The 26,328-nt window shown below is 37.3% G+C and overlaps 4 protein-coding genes across 10 annotated transcripts; 2 read left to right on the top strand and 2 right to left on the bottom strand.

Annotated features, from left to right (window-relative positions):
* The first annotated feature begins 5,881 nt into the window (after nt 1-5,881).
* On the top strand, nt 5,882-9,657 carry LOC137709447 (purine permease 3-like). The gene is made up of 2 exons (XM_068448540.2): nt 5,882-6,754; nt 9,014-9,657. The coding sequence occupies exons 1-2, from the start codon at nt 6,029-6,031 to the stop codon at nt 9,428-9,430; spliced, it is 1,143 nt and encodes a 380-aa protein (XP_068304641.2). The 5' UTR covers nt 5,882-6,028; the 3' UTR covers nt 9,431-9,657.
* A 298-nt stretch (nt 9,658-9,955) lies between these two features.
* LOC137744907 (chaperone protein dnaJ 1, mitochondrial) lies at nt 9,956-17,760 on the bottom strand. Of its 5 annotated transcripts, none has more exons than XR_015956453.1 (20): nt 17,550-17,760; nt 17,356-17,461; nt 17,196-17,264; nt 17,012-17,103; nt 16,502-16,585; nt 16,287-16,325; nt 15,825-15,980; nt 15,693-15,734; nt 15,516-15,603; nt 14,404-14,468; nt 14,188-14,250; nt 14,025-14,097; nt 13,474-13,565; nt 13,152-13,223; nt 12,708-12,764; nt 11,866-11,914; nt 11,711-11,780; nt 10,923-11,018; nt 10,298-10,503; nt 9,956-10,142 (listed from the first exon to the last, which is right to left on the bottom strand). XR_015956453.1 is itself a non-coding variant. In XM_088685413.1 (19 exons), exons 1-19 carry the CDS (start codon nt 17,574-17,576, stop codon nt 10,368-10,370), a joined length of 1,440 nt encoding a protein of 479 aa, XP_088541539.1. In that variant the 5' UTR covers nt 17,577-17,760; the 3' UTR covers nt 10,157-10,367. The 5 variants fall into 5 exon arrangements, 1 of the variants encoding a protein (XP_088541539.1); XR_015956451.1 differs by having other exon boundaries at nt 10,298-10,467; XR_015956454.1 differs by having other exon boundaries at nt 15,825-15,977.
* A 132-nt stretch (nt 17,761-17,892) lies between these two features.
* On the top strand, nt 17,893-20,756 carry LOC137713993 (pentatricopeptide repeat-containing protein At5g27460). Of its 3 annotated transcripts, none has more exons than XR_015956450.1 (4): nt 17,893-18,189; nt 18,390-19,662; nt 19,850-20,002; nt 20,168-20,756. XR_015956450.1 is itself a non-coding variant. In XM_068453359.2 (2 exons), exons 1-2 carry the CDS (start codon nt 17,893-17,895, stop codon nt 19,620-19,622), a joined length of 1,530 nt encoding a protein of 509 aa, XP_068309460.2. In that variant the 3' UTR covers nt 19,623-19,760. The 3 variants fall into 3 exon arrangements, 1 of the variants encoding a protein (XP_068309460.2); XR_011065349.2 differs by having other exon boundaries at nt 19,832-20,002; XM_068453359.2 differs by lacking the exons at nt 19,850-20,002; nt 20,168-20,756 and having other exon boundaries at nt 18,390-19,760.
* A 579-nt stretch (nt 20,757-21,335) lies between these two features.
* LOC137749511 (phosphoribosylaminoimidazole-succinocarboxamide synthase, chloroplastic) lies at nt 21,336-26,328 on the bottom strand. The gene is made up of 12 exons (XM_068489613.2): nt 25,761-26,328; nt 25,475-25,576; nt 25,149-25,278; nt 24,704-24,796; nt 24,539-24,627; nt 24,277-24,357; nt 23,745-23,834; nt 23,553-23,642; nt 23,400-23,450; nt 23,267-23,313; nt 21,794-21,851; nt 21,336-21,709 (listed from the first exon to the last, which is right to left on the bottom strand). The coding sequence occupies exons 1-12, from the start codon at nt 26,076-26,078 to the stop codon at nt 21,647-21,649; spliced, it is 1,212 nt and encodes a 403-aa protein (XP_068345714.2). The 5' UTR covers nt 26,079-26,328; the 3' UTR covers nt 21,336-21,646.

Here is a 26,328-nt window from a genome sequence, read left to right as displayed (position 1 = left end):
CATGTCCACATACATGCATCTTCCTAGACCTTTACTCAGTTATTGGGGATGCGGGGGAAAAGGGGGACCAGATCCCTTGACTTAAGATGTCTCCTCTACGAGCAAAGCCAAAAGCCGATTAGTCTCCACAGATAATGCACAATTATTGAGTTGAAATGAGGCCAAGAACTCTCTCCAATAAAAGCAATGGACACATTTGAAACTATATAGTTACCCAAAAGATGAGCTGCGGAATCTACTAGTTGAAGATGATAAGTTCATCATATCACGCACATAAATACACAAGGAAGTGCCAAATATACAAAACAACGAACAAATTAGGTTTTCCTTTTACTTTTCTCCACTTGTCTTTCTCATTTATTTTTTATCACGTGGACTCTGTATTAACCAATAAACATATGTCAATTGTCTATTGGTTACACTTGTCGTCACTCAATTGGTTAAAGTTGTTAGTAAGTGTTGGTTGTTAGAATTTGGTGATTAGTTGAAGTTAGTTAGGAAGGGTATTATTGTAATAGTCAAAGGATATGGATGCCATTTAAATACAATGTAAAGCTTGTAACAAAATATCAAGTAATGAAAATCTATTGCGATTCCTTCATCCATAAGCTTCATTTTTCCTCTCTCTATTTCTTTCAAAGCTTAAAGTCTCAACTGTTATGATGGTATCTCGCCGGAAAGGTTCATCACCGTTCCGATCCTCAGCACTCTTCCGCTACTCTGATAGTTCTTCCGTTACTCTCATAGTTCATCGTCGAAGAGGTTCTGAAGGTTTTGAAAGCTCTTATGCGTGGAGATTTATGGTATTTTCTGCAAATTTTGTTCTAGGTTATCGAGGATTTCTGCACTATATGGGTTCTACAATAGATAAGCTGACATTTTTTTTGTAATTTCAACGAAGTTTTTGACTATGGGTTCCTGTGTTTTCTTTGAAATATTTGATGAAATTGTTCGTATCCTTGATGTTTGGTGTGAATTTTGTTCTACAAAATTTGTTATAGTTTGATTGCATATAGTACAAAGTGTAGACGGTTATTGAAGAAATTAAATTAAAGTTGAAGTATTCAAGAAAATGTCATTCTTTCTTGATAAAGAAAGTGTCCATCTTTCTTGGTAAAGAGTGTTAATCTCCTTGTGTACCGCAGTTTTTTTATTGGAAAAAGAGTGACAATCTCTTTATGTTCATCAAAGTTTGTCATTTAGGTATCTGTGTCATTTGGGTACCTATTGACAGAAGCATTATTGGAAGGAAATGGGTATACAAAATTAAAAAGAACCCTGATTGATCAATTTCCAGGTATAAGGCAAGGTTGGTTGCACAAGGGTTCAATCAAGAGCAAGGGTTAGACTACTCTGAAACTTTCAATCATGTTGTAAGGCATACAAATGTGAGAATGATTCTTGCCTTGGCAGTTCAATTTGGTTGGAATATGAGACAATTAGACATTAAAAATGCCTTTCTACATGGAGAGTTAGAAGATGAAGTTTTGAAACCTAAAACATCACAGTGAGAAGTGACGATTGTTTTCGCCATATTGAATATTCCTGAGGATGTACCAGAAAGTGTGATAAAGAATTTGTGGGTTTGCATTGATTGTCATGATGCTATTAAGTAGATATCTCTAATAAAAAACTGAGAGATCATAGTATGTCATGCTAGTAGATTTCATCACTTTAAAGGTGGAAACTTTTCTTGTGGAGATTACTGGTAAGGGGTAAGTGTTCTTCATCTGATTTATGAATGTTTTTAACTTTTCCTTTCATTTTATTATAGCACAAAGTTCAAAAATATTCCTAGCGTGCGTACGATTGGAATTCTTTAAATAAATCACGGTGTTAATACACATAACCTAAGTTCAATGCAATGAAAAGTCCTTGTTAGGATTTGCATTTGTATGGTCATTGCAATAGGATCTGGTGGTTTTGGTTTTCCAATCCTTGCATTTACTGGTTTTATATTCTTTGGTTGCCAAGGAACCAAAGTGGAGGAATGCGAACACAATATTAAGTGAGTTGTTAGAATTCTCGTCACAAGGTTTTCACAGAGGATTTCATAGAAGACTTCACAGAATATTTATATTAAAGTGGATAATAATAAAGATTCTGCACCGAAACGGTTTTAAGGCGTGGTGGTATTGCGATGGTTGGCGATCAAGGCGGGGAACAGGGTGTCGGTGTGGCGTGTTTTTGAGGGTGTTGGTACGTTTAAGATGGGGTTTTGGGGTGTGGTGCGATTAGGCTGAGGATTTTGAGGGTGTCGATGGCGGTTTGATTAGTGTGTAAAGAGATGATGAGAACAATTTCACGTCAGTGCGAATGGCACCCATCCTCCATTGCTATAACTAAACTAAGGTCTTGATAATAATTGCGTTTTTAAATTATATAACTATTTTAAATCTAACAAAAAAATAAATAAATATGTAGGGTTGTTTTGGGAATATTGGTAAGTAAGGAAAGAGTTTGTATTTTTTCACTTTTTATGGAGGGTGGGAATATAAGGTAGGTGGGAAGTTAAGACAATAGTGTGGGTATAACACCACTCTTTAACAAAGACGCTAATATTACTTTAAATTCTATATTTAATGTGTTGAAATTTTGGATATTTAACTTCTATATATGCCCCTGATTTCTTTTAATTCCCTCCGTTTTTATTGATCAATTACATTATCATTATTTTATTTCAATGCTTTTGTATTAAAGTGGATAATGATAAAGATTCTGCACCGAAACAGTATTAAGGCGTAGTGGTAATGCGATGGTTGGCGATCAAGGCGGGGAACAGGGTGTCGGTGTGGTGTGTTTTTAAGGGTGTTGGTACATTTGAGATGGGGTTTGGGGGGGTAGTGCGGTTGGGCTAAGGATTTTGGGGGTGTCGATGGCGGTTTGACTGGGGTGTAAAGAGATAATGAGAACAATTTCACGTCAGTGAGAATGGCACCCATCCTCCATTGTTATAACTAAACTAGGATCTTAAGAATAATTGTGTTTTAAAATTATGTAACTATTTTAAATCTAACATAAATATATATATATATATATATATATATATGTAGGGTTGTTTTGGGAATATTGGTAGGTGAGGAAAGAGTTTGTGTTTTTTTCACTTTTTATGGAGGGTGGGAATATAAGGTGGGTGGGAAGTTAAGACAATAGGGTGGGTATAACACCCCTTTTTAACAAAGACGCTACTATTACTTTAAATTCTATATTTAATGTGTTGAAATTTTAGATATTTAACTTCTATATATGCCCCTGATTTCTTTTAATTCCCTCCGTTTTTATTGATCAAATACGTTATCATTATTTGATAAGCTCATATTTATATATATTTTATATCAAATTCACTTGTCTTTTCTTAGTTAGTTCCTTATATTTTTTAGTTATTTACTTTGTTTTTGTGTTTTGTAGGATTTGTCAAGCAAAGAAAAGAAAAATAGCACAAGTGGGATTTTAAGTAACAAATTCGTCAAAACTGCCTGTACAGGTCAGCTGACTTTGGAAGAAAGTTTCGGACAGCTCAGAACGAATTAGAGAATGAGCCTTATATTTTTGGAAAGCTACGGATGTCTATTTTCTGGTGCATTTCGCGGATTGTTAATATCATTTTTCTAAAAGAAGTTATGGCTATTTTAACATTGAAAGGTTCCCAAAAGGCTGAGCAGTTTATAACTGACAAGAAAGCATTGAAAGCAATAAATCCAATAAAACTAGCAGCCAAAACTAATGCAGCCAAGAATAAGCCAGCTGACACCTATTCAAATATCAGATGAAATGGAATTAAAGATGAGGATTAAGTGGGAGTAATTGGCATAAAGACTGCTCAAAGAGTTACAATTGTTTTACCATTTTCTCTCACTTATTGTCATCACTAAATGGCTGTTAGTGGGGTGAGTTATGGAGAAGAAACTGTGGCAGCAAGCAAGAACAAAAAGGCTGCAGGTTGCAGCAGCAAAAAAAAAAAAAAAAAAAAAAAGGAAGGAAATGAAGGAAAAGAAGGAAAAAAGGCAAGGCTGCTGCGTTGGGGAAGGAAGTACAGGAAGGAGGAAATCTTGGCATGCTCTTCTTTTGGTTTTATCTTCTCAAACTCATGTCTTTCTTTTGGTTTTATTTAAGGATTATGTGTAACTAATTTTTAGTAGTAGGGGCTGTTTTGAAGCCCCGAATATGATTGCAAGTTTGTTATGACATTTCGTTTGAATTACTTTTATGAATGGATGAAAATTGGTTCACTACTCGTCTCATTGATGAATTATTTATGTGTTTTCTACGGATGCATACTTAGTAAGCATATCTAGGATTCTAATGCTATGAATATGTGTGTGCCTACCCTTGTCGAATGAGGACCTACATATGTTCTAGAGTAGTACTTGTTAATTGCGATTAACATGTGAATCAATTTCTAGCATAAGTAAGACAACGCTAGTACTTACGATGCCTTGTGATGACTCAAACTCTTTTCGTTCTTAATGATTTCTACTTGTTAAATCTATAACCATGCCATTCTAGATTGCATGCTAAGGACTAAGTTAAGTTGAAAACGCCATTCTCTTAACATACCACATAAAAAAGAGTAATATGTTGAGTTCTAACATTGAGCCAACTTGAGCATCTTCATCCGGAAATGAAAGGAATTTGAATGAAACATAACATGTTTGTATGATTATTTGGTGGTGGATAGCAATTCCCCTTACTCATTTTTCTTAATTTGTGAACTACTTAAAATCTGTTTCTCTTGTGTTTTTGTTCGATTTAATTTAAATAGCAAATCACCTCCAAAAATCCCTAAAATTTGTGTGAGTGTAGCTCTGTGTGTCTAGTGTCTGCATATAAAATTTCGTAGACTTTAAATCAGTATAAGTCGGTCTAATAATTATTTTTCGGTGGCTGGTCAGTAGGGACAGTAATCCAGTTTTTGTGACATTTTAAGTAGTTAGATAAAACAATCTTCTGCAGGAAATACCCTTATTTTCATATGCTACAATTGACAAATCTTAGTGTTAATAAGGAAAATCAATAGGACATTTGTGTGCTACTTTGTGATGTGCTTTTAATCCTATCATTATTTTATTTCAATGCTTTTGTTTTAAAGCAATAAAGCCCACCACTAAGCAACACCACCCAGCCGCCTTAGCACGACTCCATGTTCCTCCTTTCCCCATCCAACGACCAACCAGCCCATAACTTTTTTATAACAAGTCTGAGCTATTAGTTTGATTAGTGTGATCTGAGTGGGTAGATTGTTTGATTTTGAGAAGGAAAATATGAGTTTCAAGACTGGTTTCATTTTCTGCAATTTTTTTGGCAATCCATCAGTGAAAGGGAGATGGAGAGAAGAAGAAAAAAGAGATGGGAAGAAGCGGAACGGTTAAATTAATCGGGGTTGCGAAAGAGAGCTGGTAGATTTATTGGGGATATACTTGGAAGTTAAATATTTAAAATTTTAACACATTAATAATAGAGTTTAAAGTTATAATAATGGAGTCCATATGGCAAGAAATGAATGAGAACGGCAAGTAGGGCAAGTAGGGCAAGATAAGAAGAAAAGGTAGTTAGCATCTCTCAAAAAAAAAAGAGGCTATCTCAACCTTAAAACAAAAAGAAAAATAAGCCATAGACACACAAGATTTTAAGTGTGCATTAGAAACGTCCACATTTCCATGATCACAAATTTAAGTCAAATATAAAGTCTCTCTGTAGCTTTGACAGTTAGATGTAAGTAGAAAATTACACTCATGAAAACCAATTTTCAATGAGACAAGTTAAAGTTATATGTATGTCATTGACTATTCAATATTCTCACCCGACTTGATGGACTCGTATTGGGCTATACCTTGACATAAGCATTGCTCGACTCCCTTTCTTTCTTCACGCTCTCGTGTGTCACTATCCATTGCTCCATTATTTCACTACCACACAGCCGGATCATTTCTTTCTCACTCCTATCTAAAACACTAACATCACAGAGAAACACATATTCATTACCGGGCTGGTCCTGAGATTTCAGCATCTTTGCTAGGTCCTCACGTAGATGCAAATGGAAACCGATCATGTTGAAAAACGTAACGCCGCCATGAAAAACGTCCTCCTCATTATAAGCTGCGCACTTCTATCCGTAGGCACTTGTGGAGGTCCATTGGTAATGCGCCTCTACTTCATCCACGGAGGCAAGCGTGTCTGGCTTTCGAGCTGGCTCGAAACGGGTGGCTGGCCAATCATCTTCATCCCCATAGCCATGGCTTATTGCTACCGCCGCAAGACTGAAGGCCCATCAACAAAACTTTTCCTCATGAAGCTCCCACTCTTTACAGCCTCCGCTGTCATCGGCATCCTCACCGGCCTGGACGACTACCTTTACGCCTACGGCGTTGCCCGACTTCCTATCTCCACGTCAGCCCTAATCCTCGCTAGCCATCTAGCCTTCACTGCCCTTTTTGCCTTTATTCTTGTGAAGCAGAAGTTCACCTCATTCTCCATAAACGCCATCGTGTTGTTGACTATTGGCGCCGTTGTTTTGGGGTTGAATACCAGCTCTGATCGTCCAGAGGGGGAATCGAATAAGGAGTATATTGCCGGATTTTTTATGACGGTGGCGGCGGCTGCTTTGTATGGATTTGTGTTGCCGTTGATAGAGTTGACATACAAGAGGGCCAAGCAGACCATTACATATGCTTTGGTTCTGGAGGTTCAATTGGTTATGTGTTTGTTTGCTACTCTTTTTTGCACTGTGGGAATGCTTATCGACAACGACTTCAAGGTTAGCTGTATTTGGCCTCTCCTTAGTTATCTTCATCCAACAATCATAGTTATAGCCTTATAGGAGATTCTATTTCAATTCATTGTTAATGTGTTTTCTTACTTGTTAATATTACGTGATCAGAATCATCTATTTTTTAAGTCACATTTAAAATGTTATCTTTACAAAAACTTAGCTAAATTTGAATCAATTTAGTCATATAACTTGTTTTTTTTTTTTTTCAACAAAAAATATTATCTACACTAACGGGGTGGGGTGGGAGAGTGGGCTAGCAATAATGTAGTTCAAATTCACCTTTGGCGAGAATCGAACTTAAGACCTCTCACTTACCAGTGAAGGGGAATACCACTAGATTGTAGTCCTAAGTGGCTATTCATATAACTTGTTATTCAATAATAAACCAACTAGGTTCTTTACCTTCCAGGAGGATCCTCGCCGGATCCTCCAATCACATCCGTTCATCAAACATCGTGCGATCAGAAATCATTGTAATTTTTTTATTTAAAATTGAATATAAACAGTACCTAACAAAAACTAACCGCACAATGTACGATGAATGGATATAATTTGAGGATCTCTGAGATCCTCACAAAAAGGAATCAGCAAGAATCCTCACTCCTTTACCTTAGCAATGAAATCATGACAATGTTAATAAATAAAAAAAGGATATTTTTTACTCAATGGTATAGCCAAAAAGAGTTAATATAGTACCTACATGTCACATCCCGGCCCGGGACGGATCACTTCCCGGGCCCGCTCCACCACTGTAGCACGATATTGTCCGCTTTGGGCTTACCATTCCCTCACGGTTTTGTTTTTGGGAACTCACGAGCAACTTCCCAGTGGGTTACCCATCATGGGATTGCTCTAGCCCCCTTCTCGCTTAACTTTGGAGTTCCTACGGAACCCGAAGCCAATGAGCTCCCAAAAAGCCTCGTGCTAGATAGGGATGGGAATATACATATAAGGATCATCCCCTGGACGATGTGGGATGTCACATACATGTATATTTTTTTTTACTTAATTAAGTGGAACAAGTACGAAAAATTTATAAAGTGCCTTTAGAATTGTGAGGAGATAATGAAGCTTTGGCTAGCCAACTTTCAAGTTTATAAAGTACAGAAAATCTACAAGTTTTCCTTTTACTTTTCCTTAATTGGAGTATATCCTCATTCGTCAGTCCTCACAAAAGGATTAAAGAGCCTGATTATAGTGGAGTGCTGAGCTAGATTGACCTATTCATTGATTTGTTGATTTGACTCTCAAACTTGTACAGAATTATCAATCTCTGAATTTTAATTTTCGTCGATTACCTCCTTGTATAGATAGTCAATTTCCCTCTTGCTATTAGATTTTGTAATTTTTCATTCATCTTGGTCACGCAGACAACACATGGCAACTGTATTAGGGCAAAAGGTAATTTTGTTTTGGTAAATTGGGCATAAAAGCCAATACAATGCAACTGCTAATTGGACCCCAATGGCTAAATCAAACAAAAGTTGTACGGAGTTAGCTAGCGGAAAAAGGAGAAAGCAATATGTTGTCCATATTAGGGATAAAATTACTTTATGGCCCTCAAACATTTGTCATGTGACCAAAATTGATAGAGAATTAGATGTAAGATACTAAAATTTAACATAAGTAAGGAAATTGGTTAATTATAAATGTTCTGAGAGTAATCAACTAAAATAAAGTTGAAAAGGAATTACCAATCCACAAATGCCTCAGTTAGATTTACTAAAATTCGATTACTTCATGCTTTGAATCAATCTAAAGTTATTGTACCAACTATCAATTAATGAGTGTGACTTTATTCTACTTTTTTTGTTCATATGTATTGGTACACTAGATACCATGCATGTATTTTCAACACTGTATCAGCCATATCATAAAATTGAGAAGTTAGTTTTAATTATTTAATCATTATTATATAAAAGATTTTTGTTGGACATGAGATCTTGCTTGCGTTTTTGTACATTTTAATCTCATGATGTGTATCAAAAATAAATAAATAAAAAGATAAATGAGCGTAGTTTAAGTCATTTGATAAAATTTTAACTATTGTATATACGTGATTTATTATCCTCCCTTATGATAGATTAATCTTTCTTGGATAAGCTGGTTGGAATAGCATCCTTCTCATTTAAGTTAAAAATCAGAATTTACTTCTACTAATTTACTTCGAGTGTATAGAAAATCATTGGTATATAAAAAGGATATTCTTTGGTAAATAGTGTAATTTATTTACAACTTTTTCAGGTTATTCCAAGAGAAGCAAGAAAATTCGATCTTGGGGAAACCAGATACTATGTGGTGCTGGTATTTAGTGCTATATTATGGCAAGGTTTTTTTCTGGGAGCCATAGGAATCATCTTCTGCGCCTCATCTTTGCTTTCTGGAATTGTGATTGCTTCTTTAATCCCCGTAACTCAGATCCTAGCAGTTATTTTTTACCATGAAAAATTCCAAGCAGAAAAGGGAGTCTCTCTTGCACTCTCTCTCTGGGGATTTATCTCTTACTTCTATGGCGAGAGAAAACACAACAAGCAAAAGGAAAAGGAAAAGAAAATGGAAACCGAAATTGCAGAGAAAAAGAAAGACACACCAGAAACAATACAAGTTCCTCAACAGGGAACCCTAGCTACTCAGCAGTCACAAACCCTAGTTGGAGTTTAAGAACGAGGGGGAAGGCCACCACTGTCGTTTGGGCGGCAGCACCCATATCATCATTTCCCTTTGGTATTCATATTTTGGTTGAAAATAAGTTGTAAATTATTAGCCAACGTTTTATGCGTTAAAGAATTTATAAGCTCTAGTTATGTGTGCATGTCTTGATTAATTATGAAAAACAAATCTTAGTACGACTAAGGTCAAATTATCAAATTGTTTTAGGCATTACCAAATTCTTCGATTTATTTAAGTTGCTAATTAATATTAGTGATGACAATTTATTTTTATTTTTTTTTTCCAAACGATAGCCAGCTGCGGTTGAAGGATTACTTCTAGGTTTCAACATATCTAACAAGCATGCATGACAATGCAAAGGGACTTTTCCAAACCTTCGGAGTTTTAGTAACATTCTGTTGTGCATCTAGAAAAAAGGCGTTTACGAGCATACGGGTTTCTTACAAAAGCATTCCGAAAGAGGCTCTTAGACAGCTACAGTCAATTAAGGAGCGAAAATGAACACGTGCACCAATCTTATTCAATTACCTTTTTTATTTTCATCAAGGGCTCATATATACTAGCCCGAACTTGCGCAATCGAATGTTAAAGCATTTAAACAGGGCATCATATTTTTCAATTATGGGTCACCAAAATATTTGCAATGTACATTTCCTTCATGTAAATCCTCAACAACTCCAATTAACCTGTACGAACTTTCATCCTGCCAAAGAATCATTGAGCCAGTAATTGGACAATCATTATTTTCAAACTTTGAGATTTCAAAGTTGCACTTCTATACAACCAAATTGAGCAGATTAAAATGGACGGTAATAAAAGGGTGGGGAATGTGCTGGCTAGTCATGAGAAGATTGGTACCTTTAATTAACAGAACTCGGAAGAATGGAAAAGTCTATGTATCTCGATCAAAATTGCCTGGGGCCAGCATTCACCCCATGGATTTGTTCAGCAACAAAAGAATCAATATGAATATCGAGAGTTCAAGCATAAACCTAGGCTTCGAAACACGTTCAAGGATTCTCTGAAACCTGTAAGTTCAACCAGTAGATAGCTGCTGATAAAGCCTGTTATCCAGTTAAAGATAATCATCACTATCAGAAAATGACAAAGATTCACCGATAATCGGTAATTCAGCCAATTGATCTATATGCTCATTTGACTTCCACCAAGCTGTTTTGAACATAGAATTCGCAGGATGAGCATTTTACAATGCCTTCCACCAGTTACATTTAACAAACATGAATAGAGGGTTCGGCTGACACAAATTAAGGACATGAGGTTAACATTTTCTTCATATTAGAAAAGCAGGAACTTTAAAACAGTTAAGAAACTAAAGGGGTGATACGTGTATCTTAACCTAGAATCTAGTCCGTGGCTTAAACACTATCACATTACAAAAGCAACTAAGTACTGTTTAAAATATATATGTTTCTGGGGGGAAAAAAGAATCATATAACAAGCATTTTATGAGTAAATGGCCTACCAATCTCTTTCAGTGGAACTGGAAGTACCGTCTCCATGAATAATTTCCTCCTTCGCAAATTCTTCTAATATAGCACGTTGCCGTTCGTTGATTTCACTTTATTATAGAAAAAAGATGAATGAGATAAAAGCATTCTCATAGCTCAGTAGTGTAGAAGTAACTGCAACGTCAAAAAACCATTGAACCCAGATCTACAATTCGTTAAACTACAGTAATATAGAACATCATATCAGTCTTAAAATGTACTCATCATGCAACAAAAGAACTTCCTCTAAATGTCTCTAAAGATTATATATGTAGTTGAGTAGACATTAATCTAGAAGCCATACGACAGCCAACACCAGGAAAAGAAATTGACAGAACTGTGTATGAGCTCCAGTGATGCCTTAAGCCTGTGGGCCAGTTACAAGTTTAACCAAGAGTATGCTAGTCAGTAGTCTCTGCCAGATAATGCCACAAATCATTCACAGAGCAAAGCAGAGGTGGGTGCTGATTTTAATTCAACTTAGGTACTTGAGCACAGGGGTAAATCAGCAAGTAGCTCAGTTTTTACTTGATCAGTGCAAACGCGCATTTTCATAAATCTAAACAGTTCTTTAGGGAAAAAAAAAGTATAAACAAACACCAATTAAAACACAGTATGATCTAAAGGGCTCAAGTAATAATCACATTACAAATGTAGTACGTTTGCAAACAGTGCCAAAACCAATGTGCAGACAACAAAAAAGGGAAAAGTCATCATATTAAGTCGTAAACATATGATATACAAAATCATAAAGACAGCTTACGTGGGAAATTTAACACGGAATCGCACATATTGATCTCCATGCTTAACTAGGAAACCATGTTTTGGCAGTCCTGCAACAACATAATGGCTAAGCAAATTTCAAGGAAAAAAAAAAGGTACTAAATTTTCAGCAGTTGAAAAGAATGATTTAGTTACCTTTGCCTCTTAGTACCAGATGTTGTCCAGGCTGAACCCCCTTTGGTATCTAACAGGTCCATGATTACAAGGAAGAGTCAGTTCGTAGGATCAAGAAGAAAGTGGAACAGATAGAAATATGAAGACAAGCAGAATTGAAAGAGAAAAGTAATCAGTAGGCAAAACTGAAATCCAATCCCAAGAAGACGCCAATCTATATGGTAAGTCAGCTATACAGTCTCACTTGGAAACACCAATATTTGAATCCATAAAATAAATATTCAGCCTAATTCACACTATAATCTGCCCCTAAACAAATAAGAACGTTGCCACAATGACCGCCATGATAGTGGGAACAGGGCGGCTGTAAGATTAGCCAAACGATAAATGATCAGTTTTCCAATTTAACTACATATGTTTCTTTTAACATATAGCATATTGGCTTTACCTCTCATTCTTTAGTATTTGTTTTAGTACATAAATCCTCATTTAAAATTCAATATTGCCCACACGGAAGAAACAAAGAACTTAAAAATCATGCTGAGAGTGGCATACAACACATTAGATTCCTGACCTTAACAATTTATTAATTTTATTTTCAAATATCAGCAGGATGGGAAGACTCCAGAGCTACTCTGCATCTTATACTCAGCTTTAGACCATATCATACACATCCAATGTATCCAATTCAAGATCCCTAAACCCCAAACTCATGCCATGTAGTTGGGCGTACTTCATAAAGTATCAAGTTGCCTAACAGAACTAACAAAGCTCACTTATTTGGTGGCTACACAGAAAAGTATTGCCAACAAAGTTTCAAGTTATTTAGATACTGGAGGTTAGAATAAAGAGAAAACTCTTACTTTTACTTCTATCTTCCCAGACAAAGTTGGTACCTCAACCGTACCACCAAGAATAGCCTGAAATATTCAAACTTCAGCATCAAAAGTAATATTTAACGCTTGTAGAAACACTATATCTAAATGGGACAATAGGACAACAAAATTGCCTTCAATGCCTACTGGAAAATAACTTGCGTTAGATACTTTATCCCTTTTTTTTTTTTGGGCACGAATAAATAGTTAGAGCAAACATGGAAGTTGACAAAAGAAATAGTATTAAGTTTTTAGAAAGAGAAAAGAAAACAATAATGAGGATGCTAAAAGAAAATTTGGAAAAGAAAAAAGACAAAAATATAACATCATATGATACTAAGAGGAAAGCACCAGAAGTTGCCAAAAGAAAGTATATCATCATGTGGAAATAAGGTGGCTGTTAGGCGTATCAAACCAAGGAATCATTCTCACTTGTGTAAAGCTAATATTAGAGTCCACATAAAGATCTGCACCATCTCTAGCAAAGATAGGATCTTCATCAACCTACACCAAAGAGAAAGGGAATTTGACAAGGCATATCAGGATACACATTCGCAACCATACTAGCTTCTATACAATTGGTCACTTGAATGCAAGCCTTCATTGGATCAAGTTCAAATAATCATATGCTGTGATAAAATTCCAGAAGCTTGACACAATTCCAGCTTGTCCTCTTATTAAGGGCAAGCAAAGTATTAAGTCCTCCACAACACTTTATTAGAACATGCTATAAAAGAAATAGAGTAAGTCGTGCCTTTATTTTAATGTATAGCCAGCCTGCCTCACTTCCTCGTGCCCCACTATTCCCAGCCTCTGGAATGCTGATTGTATCTCCAGACTCCACACCTATTTGAGAGAGAGAGATAGAGAGATTATGAAAGTTCAATTTTGAAATCACAACATATGATAAAATCTGGACATTGCTACATCATGATGACTCGAATCTACCCTCTCTTAATCCAGGGCACTCAGTTTCACATTGAGTGCACTCAGTATGTTTGTCTACAGTTATATCATTTTTTTCCACTGGAGATAGAATTAAAAATAAGAGTAAACCAAATATTATCATACATAATAGCAAACAAGCATAGCAAAGCAGCTTCTTTTGTATAAATTCTTGACAAGATTGTCCGTGTTTTCTGAACTTATATTCAATTGACCTTCTAATTCTGTCTCCCCATATAAATATACGATACCAGTACTCTATAGCCAAATGATATTTATGTAACACAAATGGGAGAGTATACTGATCAGAAAACCCATTGTTCAACCCCCGTTAATCAAATCAAACAATCTATTACCAACCTGCTGGTATTGAAACTTCAACCTGTCTAACACCTTCAACAATCCCTACTCCTCTGCATGACGAGCAATATTCCTGCGACAGGTAGATAAATTAAACACCAACAATATTATTTGCATCAATCAATTTACCAAAATACTCTTCTCATTGGGATTCAAGTTAAACCTTGATTATTTGGCCGGATCCTTTACACGTACTGCATGTTGATGTGAATGGAGGAATTGTAACCTGGTAGGAGATTAAACGTCAGAACAGACTATTGTAGTTAATAATTTGTCGCACTTGTAGAATGAAAAATATAAAATAATCATCTGCTTAAACTGACTCCCTTTCGAAGAAATATTCCCATAATCATAATCAGTGTAGATCTTTAAGACTTACTCTCCCAATACCTCTACAAGTAGGACAAACTTTCGTCTTGGCATTTAGTGGATAGCCACGCCCATCTGCATTATGAAATATAAGGTACTAGAGAAATTACTTATAACAGGGGACTAATTGATCATGAAAACAAACAATGCAAAACTATGAATCCAAAGATGTGTGCAAACTTTTCGCCAATAATCTTGTTTGAATTATTGTTTGTCATTCCGATTAAACAGCGGAGTTATTCGTCACTCTCCTGATAGCAGGGTTTTGCTTAATGCCATCCGAATACAATTTTTCTGTCATAATGGTTCTAGTTTACAGTCATTTCTTCTTTCACACATGTTCTTTTCTATCCTAGGTCATGATAGCATGTCGCTAGAATATACTTTGTTTGGGAACTTAAGATCAGATTTGTGATTTGGGGAGGGAACTTTAAAATGGATTGTAGAAGTTCAAAATCTTATCTTAAAGTAGACCAAGACAGCTGTTAATCCAGAATTCAAAGATAATTGGACTTTAATAGCCAGAACCTTGGACTCTGATCACACCCAAACCTCGAAACCCTAACAGTTGACTCCCAAGTCCATAGATGCCCAAGCCGTGGACCCTAGAGCGCAAAAATCAGACCTTATGCACAAATCCCACACGACAAACTCAAACCTAAACCTCATAAACTGAACACAACATCCCAAACATAAACCCTGGATTTCAGACACAAACCCCGATGTCCAGCCAGACCCCTGAACTGGGACACATATTCCAGACCAAACAAGAATGAGAAATTCCAACACACTTCCCATCGTGAAATATCATAGTCACACATAATGGGAAATATCAGAGTCCAAAAAAGTGGTTCCTTCTACGACTAAGCAACAGAATTTATGCTAAACACTAGCCATGATTCTTAATTTCTTTACAACCAAATAATATAAAATTATATTAAAGAAAAAGAATATAAGAGAAATCCATTACCAATCTTCCATATAAAAGAGTAAATAAATAGTGGTCATCTTTATGGTCGAAAGTTTTCAAAAGACACAATGATAATTTTTGAGATCTATGCTATATTTAGAGATTTGCTATTAAAACCCACAATCAGATCTTAAAATATTTAAGCTACTCACGGCAAGAATCGCAGGGAACGTATGAATTGACAGAGAGATGCTTTGTGCATCCTTTAACAGCTTCAGAGAAAGAAAGTGACAACTCCACCTAACACATTAAAAACATTAATCATTTCATCTTGGAAATACAGAAGGTGAACCACGTGAGAAGTGTGACCATAAGCGAACCAAGCTTACCTGGATATTTGATCCAACTTGATCAAACTCATGTTCAAAGATCTGCAGTATCAAGTGTCTATCAGAGTAACGAAGATTAATGGTTTCAACATGCCGCAATTATGTTTGATGATAGAACAGGCACTGACATACCTCTTGGAATATTTTATGGAATGAACTGGAAAAATTAGTTTCAAAACCATATCTAAACCCCTCTGCACCAGCAGTACTGTGACTCTGATTCTTATACCTAAAACCGTCTGCACCTCCAGCTGTATATCCTACGTTTTCTGACCCACTTGAACGCTTCTTCATTGGACAGAAAGAACAACTGAGTTAGATCTAAAAACAGTATATGGGATTAAGGATTTTTATTGCAAAGAAGCTATTAAACTTTTGATGGAAAAAGCACAACATGCACACCACTTTCTTCCATGTACAAGAAAAATAAAAACTGAAAAAAAGGGAGAATAATCAAAGATGAGTACTCACTAAATAGATTTTCAACTTTTTTACTACAAAAACTAGCTAAAACAATGTGTAGTGTTTGTGTGGGTATGAGAGAGAGAGAGAGAGAGAGAGAGAGAGAGAGACGGAGAGAGACGGAGTTATTACCCTGTCATATTGTGCCCTCTTTTCAGGATCTTGCAAAGTCTGGATTTAACAATGAAAAAATAAGATTAAAGGAAATCCTACACATCAAAATTTATGATTGCTTAAAAAATATTACAAGTTTTGGTAATTATGGGATTACTAAGCAGGGTGACCAGTTTGAAAAATTCATACAGAAACAGAATTTGGGAAAAATGCAACCCGGCCACAAGTCAAACCTCATAGGCATCTCTTATGTCTTGAAATTTTCTTTTAGAAGAAGGATTGTCCCTATTTGCATCTGGATGGTATTTCTTGGCAAGCTGCATTCATAATAGTGTAAAAAATTAAGATACTTTTATCATGGAGAATTACGCAACAAGTTACTATATAATCAGATAAGAAGAGTGGAAAGAAACACGAAAAGGGAAATGACATGATCAGCATTATTGCACATTTTACATTCCAACTTAATACTTCGTACAATATTCATTTGTGTCGAAAAAGTTCCTCCAAGTCCACATCCAACCAGAACTTTTTTCTTTCGAACAAGCAAATGCATTTTAAACTGAACCAGACGCTGAATTAACATGTTAAATTATCAACATTGTTCCTACAATGTATATGGTGAATACTATATGCAATGTAATAGCTTTCGCCACGGCATTCCTTCTATTCAAACCAGACCTCAAAATTACACCCAAAATCCTTCATAGAACTACATACATGCAACTGAAAATAAAACTGACCGTGCGAAATGCTTTTTTAATCTCATCTCGGCTTGCATTTTTCGAAACACCAAGAGTCTCATAATAATCTCGTTCAGCTGCTCGGCAAAACCCTGCAAAGATATCAACTTTAAGCCAGAAACCCAAAAGATTCTGTTTCCTACTCCCTGCTAGAGAGAGAGAGAGAGAGAGAATGTGCGAAAACCTGAGGCATGGAAATAACGAATTCCCAATGCGCTAGCCAAGCCAGCCACCGACCCGCCGGAGCTCGAACCTAAGTTCAAAGATCATAGAAATTAAGACCGATTGGGAGTTCTCCTAACCACAAAACAATCGGGTAAGAACAGGAAGTTGATAAAGCTCACCAGGTGTTCGATAAAATGCCTCACTGAGCGAGGAGAGGCTCCGGGTCCAATCTGCTTGATCAATGGGCGATTCTGCCGCCACTGACGACACCAGCCGCCTCCGAAGCTGCATTTCCAATACATATATAAACTCCGCTAATAAAGCAAAATTCATGAAGAATAACAGAATCAGTGATCGAGTTCGCGTCGCTCACCAGGCCGAGGAAGCTTGAGCTTCGCATTTTCGAGAGGTGTTTGGATCGACTACTGTGATCGATGAAGCTCCAAATACTTTAATTTTGGGATTTTTGTTTGCAATTTGCGAGACGAAGAAGAATCGGAAAGCGAGAGCGACGGTCCAATTCGGGTTATTTCACCCGCCACCGACGGGGTTTTGTTTCAACACTTTGCGTGCCCGTGGGGTTTAAGTCTTTAAAACCACGAAAACGGTGCCGTTTTGCGTAACATATTCTGGGACTGGGACCCACCAAGTACAGTCCTTGCTCTTCCATAAACCCCAGCAGAGACTTGCTGTGAATTCCGCCGCCTTGGACTTCCATGGCTGGCCGTGAAATCTTCGCCGGCGTGAGACGATGGGTCCCGCATTTTGCAAGCTCAGCAAGGCGGAGGCCGCTGTCATCTCTCTGCTCTTCGTCTTCGCCTTCGTTTTCGCCAGTAGATAGGCGCAGGGACGGCAAGCTTCAGAGCAAGATTTTGGGGCTGAGAAAACCGGACCGGAGCGCAACCACCGTGATTCAGAATTGGGTCGACGGAGGCCACGGAGTCTCCGTTCTCGAACTCCGCCGCGTCTCCGTTCAGCTCCTGAAGTCTAAGCGCTTCAACCACGCTCTCCAGGTTTCAATTTTTTTCATGTATGCTCAAAATGTTCTTAAAGTTTGTAAATTAGGACACTCTGCAGATTTTTTATAGTTGAAGTCCTCCATCTTTACATAAAAATTTGGAAACTTTGTCAATTTAGAAGGAGAAGCGTTGCATAATCCATGGTTGAATGGGGTTAGTTTTGAATTTGTAGATTGTGTTTATGATGATATCAGGTGCTAACATGGATGGAAACCCGAAGCGATTTTCGAATGTCGCCGGGTGATAATGCAATGAGGTTGCAGTCAATCATAAATGTGAATGGTATGTTGGAAGCTGAAGAGTATTTTGAGCAACTTAGCACTGCTTCAAAAAAAGCTGCTTGTCTCCCCCTTCTTCATGGTTATGTTGTGGAGAGAGACACGGAGAAAGCGGAGGCGCTCATGCTGAAGCTTGGCGGGTTGGGGCTCATTGTGAACCCTAACCCGTATAACGAGATGATGAAGCTGTATATGTCCACATCTGAATATGGGAAAGTGCCCCTTGTTGTACAGCAGATGAAGAAAAACAAGATACCCTTAACTGTTTTATCCTATAACCTTTGGATGAATGCGAATGCAAAGCTATCTGGTTTTGGTTCGGTGGAGATGGTTTATAAAGAAATGTTGAATGATAACAACGTCGAGGTTGGATGGAGCACTCTGTCTACTTTAGCTGGTATCTATATGAAGGCAGGGCTTGTTGAGAAAGCCAGTTTCGCCCTGAGAAGTGCTGAAAAGAAGCTGTCTAATTGCAATCGCCTTGGTTATTCTTTCCTCATTACACAATATGCGTCTTTAAATTGTAAAGAGGACGTTCTGCGACTTTGGAAAGCTAGTAAAGCGGTAGCTGGGAGAATTCCATGTGCCAATTACATGCAGATACTGTTGTGCTTGGTGAAGTTAGGTGATATTGTGGAAGCCGAGAGGATTTTTATGGAGTGGGAGTCCAATTGCTTTAGTTATGATATTCGAGTCTCCAACGTCCTTCTTGGTGCATATATGCGGAATGGAATGACTGAGAAAGCTGAGGCATTGCATCTACACACATTGGAGAGAGGCGGTCAACCAAATTATAAGACATGGGAGATCCTTATGGAAGGACGGTTGAAAAACCAGAACATGGACAAAGCCGTTGAAGCGATGAAAAAAGGGTTTCGTATGTTGCAAGATTGTCATTGGAGGCCATCGGAGGAAACTGTAATGGCCTTTGCCGATTATTTCGAAAAGCATGGGAACATTGAGGATGCAAATTGGTATATCAGAGTTATACGTTCATTCGGTTTTGCAAGTTTGACATTATACAAATCACTGCTTAGAATGCACCTTTCTGCTCAGAGATCAGCCTCTGACATCCTGAAGATGATGGAGGAGGACAAAGTCGAGATGGATGAAGAGACTTCTGCCCTTGTTCAAGCCTTCAGGGTGTGACTATAATTGTAAACAGCATAGTTAGTAAAATACGAAGCAGGTATAGTGCGTGAATACCTGTATTATTCGGCAATTTTGCTAAAATAATACCTTGAAAAATTCGGCAAGTATTTTTTAATTTTAATATTTATTTATTCATTCAAACCTAATTATACAAATATGTTTATAATATGCGTATTATATGCGAATTTACTAACTATGGTAAACAGTTCTGCATGGTAACTTAGGCTTCCTGTGAAGGCTCACGGGACGGTTTAATGCTTCTCTGACTGTTTGTGGGTGAATCAAACTCAAAGCAGCAATTGTTCTTCGTTACTTAAAGTGGGAGAGAAACATTGATCCTAGTCTCTCCAGTTTTCTCATTGTTCATGAACTTTAAGGTTAATTTTCCCTGCTATTATCTCTTTAAAACGCTGCTGAAATGCAAGCATTTTACTCGTATTTTACCTATTTATTTGTTTATGATATCCTGAACTGAGCTGATGCCCATGTTATTCCTCGTACATAACCAGTTTTGTGAATGAATTGGTGATAAAAATATGCAGGGACCAGTGAGAGATGCCATCGAACTCTTCAACTTGATGGAGCTGTCAAGATCTTGTGAAAGCCTGAAAGCCTCTTTTGTGCTCCAGCAATATTTCTTGAGGGGCCAGGCATTGTTTGAGAACAGGAGCCCCGAGAACTCTTCCAAACCAAGCGTTGAGCAGTGGCAGGGTCTCGGTATCAATTAGGTTTAAGTAACGAAGAACAATGATTGCCGGCAGCTATGTCCACAAAGCCAATTGTTTCTCCTCCTCCGAAGTTCTTTCCTGCAAGTGCACTTTCCAAGATCTTAAGGTTCTGTCGAGCTTCTTCAGCAACATTCTCTTTGTCCTCCCCTTTCCTGGTGAATGCACTCATAATTGCCGGCACACACTGAAACAAAGAACAATAAATGGTCCTTATTTCGTCAAGAGGATGACCAAATTTTGAATGCTTGTGTTTTTGTGGAAATTACAAAGTCGTCGTGAGTTTTTCTGTCGTGCAAGAAATTTCCTAGTAGTCCTGCATTTGAATGCTAATTAAGCCAATTGGTGCTTGTGAATTGTTTGAACGAAACATTATTGCTCATTCGGTTACATTTTCATCTGCAAATTTGGCCCAGAAGCGTTCACGTGCCCTTTTTGTATGAATTTAATTATATGTGAATTTAAAAGTACTTTACTTCTTATATTGGCTAAATTGGATTAATAGTCCCAGTGCTAATAGGATAATCGAAAGATAGCATTTGTGGTGAAAAAAATCGGATTTAAAACCATCATGGTGAAGTCTATTAGAATTCATGCCCAAAATTACGACCTAGTACAAAATCGACATTATGCATGCTTACATTGTTCCTCAACAAGAAATAAATCCTTTAAATAGATGGAATTAGAAACTTAATTACCTATAAAACTTGTATTCATATCAAGTTTGGGAAAGAAATAAGCATGTGCACATCTAATTTGAGAGATAATCGTCCAAAAACAAATATAAAAGGCTAAATTATATTAATGATCTCCGTGATAATAGAGTAATCGGAAAATAGCCTCGTGGTGAAAAAATTTGGATAAGTATCCGTTAAGTCTATTTAAGTCTCTCAAATTAGATATGAACATGCTTAACGAGCTCAACTCCTTTCTATCACTGTGATAAAAGGCTACTTACTCATAATGTCGATTTTGTACTAGGTCAGAAAAAACAAGGTTAATTTGGTTGTTATTGTAACGGAGGAACCAATAATATAAGGACTCAAGACATGTAAGTACGCAAGCACACTTTAAGCAAAGCTTATGGTAGCTTAAAATGCTTTTGGCTTAATTATGCCCAGTATTACCTAGCCTATTGATGGATACAAGCCACTGGTTAAACCCCTAACCTAGAGACAATATCCATGAAACAGCACAACGAACTGCATCCAATCATTTCGGATGCTTTCCTCTTTCGGGTGGAAAAGAAGGGAACTCAATTCCAGTACAAAATTTGTTCTTCTTCACACTACGAAGTTATCGAGCCAGAGATGACAACGCCTGTGCAACATTTCGTGATATCCGATCATGTATTGGTTCCTGAATGAAAAAGCCAAAAATTATGTTACAATAATCTCTACACAATACTCGTAACATGTTAAATTAAGTATGTTTATTTTTTACCTCTGTGGTGGGCAACTTGAATTTTGATTTTGTTATTGTCTCGTACAGGAAAATGTATCTGTCATCAAAGAATAATATCAGTTTAGTAGTAGTAGTAGGTACAATAAGGGCAAGGGTAATTCTATTTGGGTATGTTTGTTTGAGCTCACTAGCTTTCGCTGGCTTGTTAACAGTCCGGGACTAAGTTTAATGAGATTAGAAGGGACTCGCGGGGACTAACTCCCTCACTAGCAGACCCGTCGAGAACCATGGGATTAGCGGGGACTAACTCCCTCGCGTCTTCCTCTGCTCCTATGTTTTCACAAACACCGAGAGCCACCATCATTCCCCCTCGCCAATTCCCCCTTCCCCTCCTTCTCTCTCCTCTTCTTCTCTCTTCTTCTCTTTCTGCTCGGCCAAGATCCGAGCTCGGCTCGAACTCGGTTGCGATGGCGACAGTTGCTCCATCCTGCTGGTACTGTAGTTCTGCTGCTGCGGCGGCAACTCAGTAGCAGTCGGCTTCTCCTGCGCAGAGGATATTCTAAGCACGCTCGGGAACTGCTGGTCAAAGAGCCTCCTGAGCCGCGATTTGAAGATGGGTTGCGCCGAGTTGACCCGACTTGGCTCAATCAAATTCTCAGAATCAATATTAATCGGTTGGATCTCATCGGAAATGGCATGGTTTTTACAAACTACAAATTACTTCAGAAAAACTGGAGGTGAAATTCGAATCAGTTTGGTATGTGCAGAGGCTATGGGTGATGTTTTTTGTTGAGAGGGAGAGGGTAAGGGTAATACGGCAAAGTTTTCTAGGATACTAGCAAATTACAAAGTCTAGTTCCATTGCAAAATGGAAAAAATAAAATATTGGGACTAAAATATTTTAGTCCGAGATTTAGTCCAACACTGCATCAAACACTTCACTATTTTTATCCTGCTTGGTCTAAGCCAATCCAATCCAGCTTAGTCCCTGCAGCTAGTCCAGTCCGAGACAATCCGGTGCAACTAACACACCATTTAGATTGAAGGGGAAGACAGACAGGGGAGGAGGAGAAACCCAGGAAAGCGAGGGAGGAAGGAACGAAGGATGAATTGACATCAGCAAAACATTCCTAATCACAATATGAGCAGAGGGACGAAGGATTAAAGGACAATACATACTACCGTCAGATACCCGTCCATGTTTTGCTTAGACAGAATACCCTAACAAACCCCTCATCAACAACGTAGGAAAATCAGATGTCTTTCAATTAAGATGACATTCCATCATAAAATGCATTACCAAGTACAAATTTCTAACAAGTCAATTAGTAGTTTTTATCAAGTATTTTAGGATTTAAGTGGCTCGAATCAAGCCTACAGCAACCCACTCCTGACCTGCTGGATCAGCTGGCCGGGTTAACACTCCTTGTTTACATCCATGAAGCATGTAGAAGGCATTATAATAGAGTACACGATAAATTATGATAAGGGCACAGTAAAGAAGTGACATACCTCCAAGCTAGTTCACAAACAAGTTCCTCAGGAGCATCAGGGAGGACCTAAATTTTTGAATCAGAAGAGTGAGATTTGAAATTTTCACATGCAAACGCAAAAAAAGAAATATAATTGAACTTCATGTGCCTACCTCATCTTTGTAAGGATTGCAGTGATCTTTGAACCACAACCTCAAGAACTCCTAAAAATTAAAGATATAAACATCAGACAAAATGTAATTTGTCTATAAGATCATAAGATTAAAAGGGCGAATAGAACATAACAGTATCAATGCATTGCATACTTTATCAACATTTTCGGGTTCAAGACCATTCTGAAATCGCTCCTCATAAGTATGTGCAATCCAATATCTACTTGAATCAGGTGTATGCACCTACAATGGAAAGGAGTGGAAATCAACTCTCATTACATTCTTTGAAAAAGTGTACTATGAGTCTGAGAGAACTATTAAACTTTACAGAAGAGAAAGCTAAACCTCATCAATCAAAAGAATGGAACCATCCTGGCCCTTTCCGAATTCATATTTTGTGTCTACCAATATCAAGCCATGTTCCAATGCCACACGCTGCAGCATGAAATAAATGGTATAACTGGTAAGCCTGGCTGACAGTCAAGAACTTGACTCGGTCAGTATCTGTACTCAATTATGATAATTCCCCACAAAAACATACAGCTGGTTACCTTGGCCAATTTTATTTGGATTGCTCAATGTTTATGCTCGATAAACTTACACTCACACACACACAAAATCCTTGGTAAAGGAAGCAGTACACCAAATACAAAATTAAAGACAAGATCAAAGCATACAACAAAGAGTTGTGACCCTACATGATCAATAAGGAACCAGAAAAACGAAAAAAAACTGAAACAAGAGGGGAAATAAATTAAACACTTTTCAAACTGATTAAAAGAATTTTTTTAAAGCCGTCTCTTGTCTCAATATGCTTTCAGATATAACATTTTAAGAGGTTCATTCCAGTAAGACGATAAGAAGAAAGGCAATTTACCTGTCCATACTCAAACAAGCTTAGTGCTTTCCTGCTTACTTCATCATACTCAGCTTCAGTCATTAGTCCGCGTTCAATTATCTGCGAGAAAATTGCATGAAGCTATATTAATACATTCAAACCCACTAGAAAATCCAGCACAACATAATGACCTAGTTCCATCTACAGCACAAATTGATTATCCGTTATTAGTATTACGATACTCTTTTCTCCTTCCCTTTTTGTCCCAGTTAGATAACAAATGATATCAAAGAGAGCAAACCTCATCTGGGGTTACAGGAACATCATGATCTGCAGCCTTAGTTGTCGGTGTGAGTATATTTGCAGGAAGCTTTTGGCTTTTTACCAAGCCTAGAACATGAATAAACAATGAGACAAAATTTTGTTTTAAAATTTAAAAAAATAAATAAATAATCAGAGAGCGCACCATCTGGAAGTACATTGCCACAGTAATTTCGAGCACCATTTTTGTAGACCGTCCATAATGACGTATCAGTACTTCCCGTCACAAAACCTCTGACTGCAAAATTAGCAGCAAAAGTAGTGTAACGACTTTATAACTTAATGAACGTATGAAATTTTTGACTCAACAACTACTAACTTTACGTGACAGAAAAAAGAGCAAGCCAATAAACTCATGGCTTTCGGTTATAAACTTATTATGACATCATCATCGCCAAAATTTTATCTGCAGTGTTAATTAAAATACTTTCCTTCATAATTATGAGAAGAAGTAAAGAAAAAGGTTTAAGCTATTATACTTTTCCTCCATAATTATGAAGATGAAAATATAGGATACCTCTCGAAAGACTAGGCAGATGCATAAATAGCTAATTTAAAAAGTGCTAAACACAATGAATCTAATATCTTACCCACAAACTCAACCGGAAAAACAGAACATTTCTTCGCAATTGTTACATTTTCATCTGGAGCCGAAACAACTGCGTTGGAAGTTATGTGTTGAGTTTTGTCAAACCACCATAAACTTGTCTCATTAAGGACCTAAATATCATAGAAACAATGAGATTTCAGATACTACTACTAGTTATCCATCAACCATGTATTGAATACTGTATTTTCGATAAAAAATTGTGTGATGATTCTGTTTCTATTTCCCGTAACAAATTCAACTAAACGCAATACAGAAAACTCACATATAAGAAATTTACTTCCTTTGGGGAATGAACTGGGAACACACCTGTCCTTTGAAGGGAATGGAAGCAAGAATTCTGTCAAATGCACTCTGCCTATCCGTCGTAACCATAACTAGATAATCCCCATTGTCATAAACATCTCTAACCTGTAAAACAGAGAATTACTCCTATTCCCATTTAAATTAAAAAACCCAAAAGTTGGTTTCTTGAGAAACAAAATCCCAAGTTATTTGTTAAGCAAAATCCACTACAGGCATTGAACAAATATATGAAAAACAAATGAAGCAAAAATAAAAAAATGTCATCTTTTTTTATTTGGGTTTTTCATACCTTGCCTCTAATTTTGGATTTGAGGCCAGGAACTGTGAGGTGGAGGTTGGTTTCGGAAAGGCAGTGAGACGACGAACTCTTGATAACGCCAAGCACCTCTTCTTTGCGAGTACCGTTGATCAGAGCTTCCAAGGACGGCGGTTGCTGGTAGTGCTGCTGGTTTTGGGCCGCCGTGACTGACATGGAGAATTTTGGGAAGTTAATGGATTTGGGTTTTGCGGTTGTGAATGTTGAGAAGGAAGAGAAAGAGGTATCGGGATTTGAGTGCTTGGGGATTAGGGCTTTGGGAGGGTTTATGGTTGGAGTATACTGAGCCATTTGCGGCGGTTGAAATTGGAGTCTCGCGGTGGCCGCAGATTCAGCCGTTGCGCTGTTATGTACTGTCGTTGGTTTTTACTTTTTAATTGCGTGAGGCATCAGCCGTTGGTTTTCAACGGTTAGATTTGTATGCTTTGATCTAAAGGATCAGAAAACTTGGAAAAAAAAAAACGAACAAAAATCAAACGAAAACTAATGAAAATGGTTTGAAATTTTTCAGTTTTAATAAAAAGAATCATGTTATAAGTTT

This window comes from Pyrus communis, chromosome 15 (genome assembly GCF_041283825.1).
Source record: "Pyrus communis isolate YQ-2024b chromosome 15, ASM4128382v1, whole genome shotgun sequence".
Lineage (NCBI taxonomy): Eukaryota > Viridiplantae > Streptophyta > Magnoliopsida > Rosales > Rosaceae > Pyrus > Pyrus communis.
This window is presented reverse-complemented; position numbering and strand designations above follow the sequence as displayed.

What these genes read in the sequence shown, in the direction of transcription:
- LOC137709447 (XM_068448540.2), top strand. Translation starts at nt 6,029, where the DNA reads ATGCAAATGGAAACCGATCATGTTGAAAAACGTAACGCCGCCATGAAA. An exon ending in TTATCGACAACGACTTCAAG is followed by an intron (nt 6,755 to 9,013) that starts GTTAGCTGTATT and finishes CAACTTTTTCAG; the next exon opens with GTTATTCCAAGAGAAGCAAG.
- LOC137744907 (XM_088685413.1), bottom strand. Translation starts at nt 17,576, where the DNA reads ATGCGAAGCTCAAGCTTCCTCGGCCTG. An exon ending in AGAGGGCACAATATGACAGG is followed by an intron (nt 15,981 to 16,286) that starts GTAATAACTCCG and finishes TGTCCAATGAAG; the next exon opens with AAGCGTTCAAGTGGGTCAGA. An exon ending in CGTTCCCTGCGATTCTTGCC is followed by an intron (nt 14,469 to 15,515) that starts GTGAGTAGCTTA and finishes TTCATAATGCAG; the next exon opens with ATGGGCGTGGCTATCCACTA.
- LOC137713993 (XM_068453359.2), top strand. Translation starts at nt 17,893, where the DNA reads ATGGCTGGCCGTGAAATCTTCGCCGGCGTGAGACGATGGGTCCCGCAT. An exon ending in GCTTCAACCACGCTCTCCAG is followed by an intron (nt 18,190 to 18,389) that starts GTTTCAATTTTT and finishes TGATGATATCAG; the next exon opens with GTGCTAACATGGATGGAAAC.
- LOC137749511 (XM_068489613.2), bottom strand. Translation starts at nt 26,078, where the DNA reads ATGGCTCAGTATACTCCAACCATAAACCCTCCCAAAGCCCTAATCCCC. An exon ending in AATCCAAAATTAGAGGCAAG is followed by an intron (nt 25,577 to 25,760) that starts GTATGAAAAACC and finishes TCTGTTTTACAG; the next exon opens with GTTAGAGATGTTTATGACAA. An exon ending in CCATTCCCTTCAAAGGACAG is followed by an intron (nt 25,279 to 25,474) that starts GTGTGTTCCCAG and finishes TATGATATTTAG; the next exon opens with GTCCTTAATGAGACAAGTTT.